At 35.3% G+C, this 11,044-nt stretch overlaps 1 protein-coding gene across 6 annotated transcripts in view; it reads left to right on the top strand.

Moving 5' to 3' along the window:
• Window positions 1–7,462: 7,462 nt before the first annotated feature.
• Window positions 7,463–11,044, top strand: part of LOC113356807 — a 33,115-nt gene continuing 29,533 nt past the window's right edge. For 3 of the 6 annotated variants that reach the window (XM_026600031.1, XM_026600034.1, XM_026600035.1), the window contains exons 1-11: window positions 7,463–7,836; window positions 7,926–8,046; window positions 8,453–8,554; window positions 8,639–8,755; window positions 8,887–9,327; window positions 9,421–9,758; window positions 9,873–9,972; window positions 10,096–10,155; window positions 10,257–10,340; window positions 10,427–10,543; window positions 10,682–10,965. In XM_026600031.1, coding sequence (XP_026455816.1) covers window positions 7,981–8,046; window positions 8,453–8,554; window positions 8,639–8,755; window positions 8,887–9,327; window positions 9,421–9,758; window positions 9,873–9,972; window positions 10,096–10,155; window positions 10,257–10,340; window positions 10,427–10,543; window positions 10,682–10,965 — 1,709 coding nt within the window. In that variant the 5' untranslated portion in view covers window positions 7,463–7,836; window positions 7,926–7,980. Of the gene's footprint in view, window positions 7,837–7,925; window positions 8,047–8,230; window positions 8,365–8,452; window positions 8,555–8,638; window positions 8,756–8,886; window positions 9,328–9,420; window positions 9,759–9,872; window positions 9,973–10,095; window positions 10,156–10,256; window positions 10,341–10,426; window positions 10,544–10,681; window positions 10,966–11,044 lie in introns of those variants that run through there. The other 3 variants (XM_026600032.1, XM_026600037.1, XM_026600036.1) reach the window with 3 other exon arrangements.

Raw genomic sequence — 11,044 nt, 5'->3', positions numbered from 1 at the left:
ATAGAAAAGCTATGTCTCTAATTGATTGACTTGTAGTAATTTTGAGATTATCCTTATATAAAGGATCATAGAATAAAGTCTTTCTAGCATTGTAATTTGGATTGCTTGTATGCATGGTATTTGGTATACTTTACAACAGTGTTAGCAACAATAATACTACTTTTTATTTTTTTTCGTTTTTTCTTTTGAACATGTATAATACCTTAGTTTTCATACATATCAAGTTATAACACCACACAGTTTATGTCAACCCGAAGCAGATCCACCTCTATTATTACTACTAAACTGATTATGGAGGGTAAACACTTACGAGAAACATAATCCATATCGAATTCAAACGCATCCAGATTTGTTTGGTAAAGTTGTAGCATATTAATAGATGTGGTTAAGTTTCATCTTCTTCATGTAACAAGTTACAAAAGGTAAGGATCCCTGGAATTATTATTACCACCCTAGTATGATCGAAAGAATGAAATGGATAGCCTTCCATATAAAAGCTCTTGAGAATATGGTAATTTTTCTCCCAAATCTTATACCAGTTCGTGTTCTTATAGCCATCGGAATTTAGTTTTTCATATAATGATTTTATAGAAAAATAATATTTACTGTTGAGACTCCATCGAACCTTTTCTTCATAGCGATTTTTAGGTATTTCTAATATTTTTATGTCAGATAAAATTTTCCTATCACAATGTGAATTCAGTTTATTATGGTCCCGGGCATTGTCATTTATAATCAAGTGGTAGATTTTTAGATATATTAGCAGGGGCATTATAAGCGGTAGACTTTTAGATATATTAGTGTTAGGTACCCATATATATATATCCATATATCAATAGACTCTCCAGTTCCAATTTCCCAATGGGAATTTTCATGTATCTTAGATATTCTTAATATGATCGCTTTCTGAATCTAATTGTTAGTGTGTTTAGGTTTAGTACAACGCAATCAATTTCAGATCTAGACCTCGTTTCGGTCGGAACTGGGACACTGGGTCAAGCTTATCTCGGTGAAATTTCGTAGTAACTCCCAAAATTTCGTTTCTAAATTTTATATTAAGAGTTGGTATGCCAGAAATTTACACACGTTCTACCTGGTTATTTGTTGTATCATATTTGAACCACTAGACTAGTAACTATTTCAAATTAAACTTATTCTCTGGAAACTCTAATAATAGTATGGTGCAATAACTAAAACTTCATACTAAGAATTTCAATTACAAAATTTTACGAGAGCACTTGTAGTGGCTTCCTACCCCATTATATTATAGAGATTGATTTTCTTAAAATACATGTTATAAAGTTTTTCATATCATAGTGATCTTTATATTATCTTCAACTTAATCTTTTTCAATAAATTCAGTGAAGTTTTTGACTCCGTCCCAGGTGACAAAATTTTCATTTGCTTACGAGAGGGATCCCAAGATAATTTAGGTGGAAATAATCTCAAGCGTAATAAAATAGTCAATGCTTAGGGAAATTCCTATGGCAATGGCCAAATTGAAAATTTGTTGAGCCAGGTGGATGGCCAAACACGTTTCTCCACTATGGGACAAGAAGTGGGCGGTTGATCATCAAGCGCCAGGTAAAAGAACACTCGCCAGCGTGTGTAGCTCAAACTCGGCGTTGGAACCACAATCGCGGAGTTTGAAGGTTAAACAGGGTGTGCTTTCTACACAAGCTGGCGTGTGAAGAAAAAACACCAGCGGATAGTTTTTGAAAATTAAAAATTCACTTGTTTACCTCTATATATTACCATCATCTTCAAACAATTCACTCACACCAAAATTCACTTCTCTTGAATTTTCTCTTCTAAATCTATTTCAATTTTTTAGTTTTATTGTTGGTGAAATGGCTGAAAAGGCGATGCAAAACTTGAAGCTGTTGTTTCTAAGATATGTGGGAGTTTTAAAAAGATTGAAAATTGTACGAGGGAAGTGCAAGTTTTTTAAGTTGCTCCAAGAAAATGTTCCGCTAAAAGGCAAAGAAGAGCTCCAGTTTTGAAAGTTAGCAACAAAAAGTTCAAAAACAAAGGCGAAACTGTCAAAAAGCGCGTTGAATAGAAGATACGTCAAATGAAGATAAACGGGAGGCCAAAGCTGGTACTTGATTTTTATTGAAGTTGTTTAGTACTTTTTACTATTGTCTAAGTTTATATCTTGTAAAAGAATTGGCAGTAATATCAATGAATGAAAATATTTAGAATTTAAAATGGATTTCCCACTTCAGGTTAAGCGATATGTATTACATTTAAACTTGTCAACAAACCCAAATCAAACTACATTTTAATAAATGACAAAAAACCCAAATCAAACTACATCAAATCCAGCGACATTATCTCTATGGAGTTCATAGGAATCATAGCATTCAAAATGCTTGAACTCTCTTCCGTTTTCTTCAGTGAACTTAGTATGAGCGATGATTTTATGTAAAACAGATAAACAATAAGATACTCACCATGTCTTCGTTGGATAATCCAGAATTGCTACAGTGGACCATCCACAAAACTTATGTATAATGTTTGACATCACAAGTGATAAATAATAATCTTAGTTCTCGGCTCTTACTGGTTCCTATGGTTTCGTTCCGCGACGTTACAAAATGTTCCAATACTCTTTACTAGAAATAGTCATTGTTCATTGATCTCATTATACGTTGTAACCAACATCGACCAAGAGTAACATCTTCTTCCATTGTAAAGACCGGGAGAGGTATTCGAGTGCAGTTTCGATGTGCTTGAGATGGACCATCTTTAAGAATGTGGAAAAACGCTTCGTAAAGAAAATGTTTACATGAGCTTCCTCCCAATTATCAAGAGCTGTTTGGATCACATCAGCTTCAGTTACACTGATGAACTTTTCTCGATCAATTTCCCTCACCAGAGCAACAAATGGCTGGAATGCAAACCTAATATATTGAAAACAAGCATATAATCGACGAGCATCTTGGTATCCCATCAGTGAGACGAACATTGTAAACATGTTCTCCCAAAACCCTGTGAAAAAATATGCTTTTCGTATTGTTATATCCTCTTCTTCAGTAAACTTGGGACCACGATTTCTAGCAAACATTTCTGCGAAGTGAGAGAGATTAAGAGTTTTAGAAAGAAAAAAGAAGATGTGAATTTGGAGATGGGAAGAATGGAACTTATAGGGTGAGAAATAAAATGGAGTCGTTGGAAATTTAACCGTTGACGTTTGTAGTAAAACCGCGCGGCTTTACCATGACCGCCAGTTTGAATTACTAACGATAATTTTTTTTTGTTTTAAATACAACACTAGGTTTGATTCTTTAACCAAACAAATGTATTTCTTTCAAGCCAATAACATTCACCATGTTTTCTAAAGGAAAAGCGAAGCAAATATTATGTGTCGAAGCAAAAGAGGTTTGTCCATTATGTTTCATGGATAACCACAGTCTTATGAAATGCACTTGGATCTATTCAAAGTGTCCCCGAGAAGGTTGTCCACGCATCAGAATGGTGATTGAATCACAACCGGAAAAGCTCAGGTATTTGCAATGTCAAGATCCAAACTGTCCAGAGGAACCACATATGCTAGATGATGCTATGAAGGTTAAAAAAGAAAAAGAAAAGTTTGCAACACTCTACAAAAACTTAAAACTTAAAGCCAAATTGAAGAAGAAGTTATTACACTGCATGCATTGTGGATATGGAGATCACGAATACAAACATTGTCCACAAAGAATCAGTGAATGCTCAAAGCCAGGCTGCACGACTTTTATGCATTTGTGCACTTCTTCTGAAGAAGACACATATGGAAGGAATTTCTGGGAATGTCTTAGGTGTTCTTTGGTGGAGTGAGTTGATTGAATTGAAGGACAAATCGATTCACTATGGTATTATGCTATTTAGTTTGGTGTTTATTTTGTGTTATTATGATTATCTAAATCAAACATGTGGATGTCTTGACATTTTCACCATAAATATCATAAATAAAAACATACTGTATTGGATTAAACAACTACATCATACATGAGAATAAAGAAAATACATTAGATTAAAACAACTACAACATAGGAGTCAATTCTCGTCAGATGGTAGAATTCCTAGGACGATGTAAGGATCGTATCTATTGAGCACCCTAAGAATGTTGTAACAAGCATGGAAGTCGAAAGGACGTCCGCCGTTAGATACTGCCCACATCGCTAGTGTTCTGGGTTCCACTTCATTTACAGCTTCACCGTGGAGTTTATTTTTGTGATTGTGTACTAGTACAACTACGAATTCCGGTACATGACGACTAGTTACATTAAAACGATACGACAATCCGTGAGAATCACGCCCATAAATGTTCCCCGTTTCAGTGACGAACATTCTATAAACTTTCTCCAAGAAACACAACGTCGATTCGGCTACATTCCTAAAAATAGCTTCTTGTATGTGAAAAACAAAGGCTCTGCAAATAGCTAAATCCTCTTGTTGAGTGAATCTAACACCACGAACTCTGCGAGGAATTTTTGTAGATGGTTTGAGAGTGAAGAGATTTAGAATGTGTGAATTTGGAGTTGAAATGAGGAGTATTTATAGAACTGAAAATTCCAGCTGTTGGATGACAAGATTTTCCAATCATCCAGATGTAGCCGCTCGCAGTTTTGGTTCACACGCTGGAGGATTAAGTTCAAACACTGGCGTGTGAAGGAAAACCTAGCGGTTTGGGGCACACGCCAGCGTTTGTGGTTCAAACGCCAGCGTGTTTTCCACAACCGCCTGGTGTTTCATCAAGCGCGCGCCTGTTCTTCTGTCTCACTCAACAAGCCAACAATTTTGTTGGTTTGCCAATCCGTATTTCATGTTTGTTGAGTCCATAGTAGGAGCAAAATTAACAAATCTCATGATTGTTGAGTCCATAGAAACTGCTCTCAGAAACAACAGATTAAACACTACCCGTTGCCACTATTGCCACTTTCATTAAACTTCGTTTTCAAACTAGACACTATTTTATACGTAACAAGAAGATTCTTCAGATTCAAAATCCGCTCCTTCATGTTATCAAGGAAACAATAAAATTATCTACAAATTGCAAATGATTAATCTCAATATAAGGTTCGTCCCGGACTACTCATCAGGTCAACGGCTCCCAGCCATGGCAAGAACAATCAGTATTTATCCTTTTCCCTTCAAGCTTATTATAGGGGCGGCATTGTGATAGTAATGTCCCTTTAGTTGGTTAGGGGATGTCCTAAAGGGGATATAAATTTACTAGATTACCCTTTTCACGTTAAATCAACCAAAATCAAATCAATTTTTTTTAAACTTAATGAAGCAAAAAATTTCAAATCAGTTTTTTTTCATCTTCTTCTTCATCTTCTCTTCTTCTCCATCAACCGTAACCTCCATTAAAACTGAAAATTTCATCGTCTTCGATTAATCGGCGATTTGAAAAATGTTTGGAAAAACCCAGTTAGGGTTTAGTTTATCGTGTTGGATTTAAGTTAATTTTGTATCAAAAATTAGGGTTTTGTATGAAAATTGAAATTGAAATTTCTGGTTGCATGTGAGTTACGGTTGGTAATAACTCAAATACGAACCGTAACTGTAGATTGGGTTGATGTTACGGTTGGATTTAACTCAAATACCAACCGTAAGTTCTTAGTTTTGAGAAATATGTTCAATTACAGTTTGTATTTGCATCATATTTATCAACCGTAATTGAGTTACGGTTTGTTACTCAAACAACCATACCAACCGTAAGTAATCCTGTGTCTTAAGAATTTATCAAATAATGATTTACGGTTCAAAAGTTAAGTCGACACACCAACCGTAGGGTAGTTACGGTTGGTCTCGATTCATTAGTTACCAACCGTAATTTAGTTACGGTTGTTGTCCAAATTTAATTACCGACCGTAACTGGTTTTACGATTGGATCTTCCCCAAATTTAACCAGTTACGGTTGGTATTCGATAACTTACGAACCGTAACTAAGAGTTACGGTTGGTCACGAGCAAAATTGCAACCGTAAGTTCTTCTGAAAATTTAAAAGTTTGGATTTTGTTACGTACTTTAGATAATTTTGGGCGAGAAAAAGCTAATGGGAACTAATTTAGAAGTACACCGGGTCACTGGAATCACTCATTTTGGTTGAGTGAATCAAAATCTAGGGTTTCACATATATCACAAAAGTTTTTCTTCTTCTTCTCCTCTGATTTTTTTTTTTTTAACTCTAAAAATCTGATTTTGTTTTGATTTCGAGTTAATATAAGTGAAATTAATCATTAACACTAAACTTGATTATCATCACTAAACTAGGTTATCAATAATGAGGATTAATTTGTCATTTTCATCGTTTTTTGATAAAAGACTCCTTAAATGATCATATAATGACCCTTTTTGTCCTATTAAAATGACGCCCCTCTAATAAACCATACCGCCTATAATAAGCTTGTTTCCCTTTCCCCAAAAGAAACCAAAAAATACAAAAACAAAAAACAATCTGCATCAGTCAAACACGGCACTACCGCCTCCGTCGTCCACAAAATAGCCTTCACATTCCCCTGATTGTCCAAGTGCCTGCGTTCCCCATGCTGTCCTATAAGACTTTTTAGCAAGTTGTGTAATAAGTGGAACTCGATTTCTTATACACGTGACACAATTTCTGTTAGTATGTATGATAACGTCTGAAAACTGGGCCCCACCAAATTGGGCTTGTACCGTGGCGTTTCCGTTCCGTTACGTCTCTATAAATAGTGACTTCACATTTCTCCATCTCTTCTCCCTGTGTCATCATCTATCACGATTCACGACAGCACCACCCCTTCACATTATCCCCCCATCCCACACCGTTCAGTATATTCTAGAGTTGAGATTCTAGTTACTCTGTTTTGCTTCTTAATCTCCACCGAAAAACAAATGCTCCTACTAATTACAAGAAGCACATCGTATCACATGCAGTACACGTGCTAATTAACATGTCTTAAGCTTAACTCCAATGACTAAATAACCCCCTTAACACTGTATGGGAGAAAAAACGCTTTATTCGGAAGCCATGTGATTTCTGCAGCTTTTAATTAACACAACCCAAAACTTTTTTTTCCTCTAGCCGTGCGATGGGAAATCACACCAAAATGTTTGATGAAAATGAGATAAACTTTCTTGACCTCACACCAAACATTTTTTTGCTTAACACGTATTCCAATTTAATTAAAATGCTACCAGAAATTACATATCACCAGGAAGTATCGAATCGAAATTAGAAAATTTGCCCAATTTGTATACTGGTGTATTTATTTCACGGCCACCCCACGTAAACTCAGTCAGCATATTTTCATTTTACGGTAAAACATTCTACAACATAAATAAGGGAAGTTTCGGTATTTTAGCCATAAAAGGAAATTAGAATCCTGGAAAGCTACGTGCTAACATACGCCAGATGCGCATGCGTGTTGCTTTCACATAACTCTATACACTATAGTGTGACTGGGAGCCTTCTGTTTGTCATAACCTCCATTATTTTTTTAAAAGCTTCAAGAAAGAAAGACAGAGAGCAGAGAGAATCAGTGATTCTTCAGTTCAGTCCTTCTCGAGTAAAATTTCATCATTGAATTTTTTAATTGAACAAAATTTGGTGTTTCGCCATTGTCAAATCAAAAGATTCAAAAGTGCTTCTTCTTTCTTTTTTTTCTTTTTCTTCTGTTTTGCTTTCTTCGATGAAGTTCAGCAGCTACAACAAATCTCGTCGTCTACTCCACTGCAGATTTCATTTGTTTTAATTCACAGAAACCGAGAATTTCTTTGCAAATTGTGACTAGTCTCATTCAATTTTCATTTTTCCCGCTTCTTGAATGAAGTAGGAGTAATAGTTTATCACTCTCTCTCAAGGTCTATCTCTCTATCTCTCTGTTGCTGTTTATCGGTAATCTTAATTACTAGTACATCTTTTTTATTAATTATGCTATTTTTTGGTTCAGGTCAGGATATTACTCTGTTCTTCATTTACTCTGTTCTTAAAAGGAGAAATTAAAGATGAATACCAGAGTCAGAACAAGAATTCAAACCATGAAAGCAGAAGCTCCAGTGAACCATGAAAAAGTAGGGATTTTTAATCTGATTTGTATCTTTTAATTTACTCCTCTCTGTCAAAAATGGGTTTCTTTATATGGTTGTAAGTGTAACTTGTAAAGTTTTATAGAGTCATCAAAGCTTGCCTTTTTTAGATGATATTAATGGGTCCTCAGATTTTCTTTGGTAGATAAGCTTTCGCTTTCTCTCTGTTTATCATTTTTGTTTTATCTTTTAACTTGGCGAATTTTCAAAACAGTAAATTTTCTGAGATTACTAGATCAATGTGTAAGGCTTGCCTTTGATTGTAGTATTATTTTGCAAGTTGTGGAAATTTCTTATCTCAAAGTATTTTATTCGGACAAGAAACAAAGATTTTTTCTTAGGTGGGAATTTTGTCCAACTTATTCTGATTTTGTTTTTTCTGTGTGTGAAGATGGAGAAACAACAAAGGATTGCATTTATGGAATCCGAGAAATCTACAACTGCGAGTCGTCGTAGATCAAGAAGAGAACGAAAAATGGCTTTACAACAAGATGTAATTCATCTCTTTCTCTCTTACCCTCTGTGCGTGTTTCCACTATCTTTGTTATAAATTGGTGTAATGAAATCTAATTTTCAGGTTGATAAGCTAAAGAAGAAGCTAAGACATGAAGAAAATGTTCACAGAGCATTAGAAAGAGCTTTTACCAGACCATTAGGTGTTCTACCTCGTCTTCCCCCATATCTACCTCCATATGTAAGTACATTTTTATGAATTGCAATCATAATTTAGGGGCAAAATTCAGATTTAGAACTTCTTTATTTATTATAATTGTTGGATAGATTGGCGATACATTGTATGATTGAAAGTCAAAATTTTGATTTCAGACATTAGAACTTTTAGCTGAGGTAGCTGTTTTGGAAGAAGAGGTTGTTAGGTTAGAAGAACAAGTTGTAAATTGTAGACAAGGGCTTTATCAAGAAGCTGTTAAATCGTCATCTCAATCCGAAGGAAATTCATCAACATCGACAACTTCTAGACATATACCAGTTACTACTAGTACCAGTACAATTTCTTCCAATTCAACCCAATTGGCAACTGACTCGGTTTCGGATCGAACCGTGAGTAGTGTTAATAGACCTACAAATGGAAAACGATCCTTGAAAAAGTTCCATCCTCATTCTGTCCAATCATTAGAAGATACTAGGGGTAAAGAGAATCATTCTTGCATTAACGCTACCAAGACAAAGAAAGAGCCAGGTCCAAGAATCAGAACCACGATAAAGAAAGCTCCAATGGTGAAGAATTTTGATCTTAAAAAATCACAGGTATGGTACTGAGCATCAATAATTTCTTATACAAAGCAATTCGATTTTAAATGTATATAGAGAATTTGAATAAAGGTTTTTTTTGAATTTCAGCTAGAATGTAGTATAGACCAAGATAAGGTAGAACATAAAATTCATGGGATTCAAGATGAAAGAATGTCAGAAGGGGAAAGCAATAGCCCGAACAAAATTTCGGAGGATATAGTAAAGTGTTTGTCGAGCATCTTTTTAAGAATGAACACACAGAGAAATAGAGGAATGGAGTCTAACAAAAATTGTGAAGAAATGGAATTTCGAGACCCTTATGGTATTTGTAGTACGGAGTTATGTAAAAGAGATATTGGGCCGTATAAACATCTTTGCGCAATTGAAGCTAGCTCGATGAATCCTTGTTGGAGAACTAACTCTATATTTCTAATCCAAAGACTAAAGTAAGTTTCTTTGAGGTTGCATTGTTAGGTTTCTCTTGATTGTACTATAATCTTTGAATAATACTTGGCATTTACTATGTCATTCGGGCATTTACTATGTTGTTCGGTTTTCAGGATTCTTCTCGGGAAACTAGCATTAGTTAATTTACAGGGACTTGATCATCAACAGAAGCTCGCTTTTTGGATCAATATCTATAATTCTTGTATGATGAACGTAAGTAGAAAAACTTTTCGACCACCATCAATAAAATTTCTACATTTTCCAGATGAATTTGAAACCCTTCTAATCTTTGTCAACTGAAAAAATATATTGATTTACTGGTATATGCTTCTTCAGGCCTTCTTAGAGCATGGGATACCCGACAGTCCGGAGATGATTGTTGCGTTGATGCAGAAGGTAAACATATACTTACTTACCGGGCTCTATACTTTCATATAGGTTGCTACCATCTCCTTGTGTTACTTTATTATTTAGCTAAAGCACCTCTTATTTTTCAGGCAACCTTAAATGTCAGCGGACAATCATTGAATGCGATGACCATCGAGCATTTCATTTTGAGGCTGCCTTATCATTTAAAATCGGTAAGCCATTGTTCATATCAATAATTTTTGCTTTCTAGCTACCTTGTTCGAGAGTTCAGAATATGAAAACGTATTGTTTTCATCAGACATATTCTAAAGGTACAATAAAAGAGGAAATGACTGCAAAAAGCCTATTTGGATTGGAGTGGTCTGAGCCTTTGGTTACATTTGCACTCTCATGTGGGAGCAGATCCTCTCCAGCTGTAAGTTTTCCTTCCCTAAATTTCCTATTCATTCAACTCATCTAAGAGCGACAATGTTAGTTTCCAAGGTATACTAAATTTTGCAATACCATCTCACCTTCAAGTATACTAAATTTTGCAATACCATCTTATCTGAAGGTGAGAGTATACACTGCTTCCCAAGTTGAAAATGATCTCGAAACAGCTAAGAAGGACTACTTGCAAGCAGCAGTTGGCATCTCTAAATTGCACAAATTGGCGATTCCAAAATTGTTGGATTGGTACTTGCTCGACTTTGCAAAGGATTTAGAATCATTACTGGATTGGATATGTCTGCAATTACCGACCGAGTTAAGGAAGGAAGCACTTAACTGTATTGAGAGGCGGCGAAAGGAACCTGTTTCACAATTGGTAGAAGTGATGCCCTATGAATTCAATTTCAGGTATCTTTTACAGCGGTAATATTACGATTTATCATAGTTAATCTCTAGTTTGTACAGACCATTTGGGTGGGGGGGGGGG

Source organism: Papaver somniferum, chromosome 3, assembly GCF_003573695.1.
Source record: "Papaver somniferum cultivar HN1 chromosome 3, ASM357369v1, whole genome shotgun sequence".
Classification (NCBI taxonomy): domain Eukaryota; kingdom Viridiplantae; phylum Streptophyta; class Magnoliopsida; order Ranunculales; family Papaveraceae; genus Papaver; species Papaver somniferum.
Note: the sequence above shows the minus strand (reverse complement) of the source record. Positions and strands in the feature narration are given on the sequence as shown.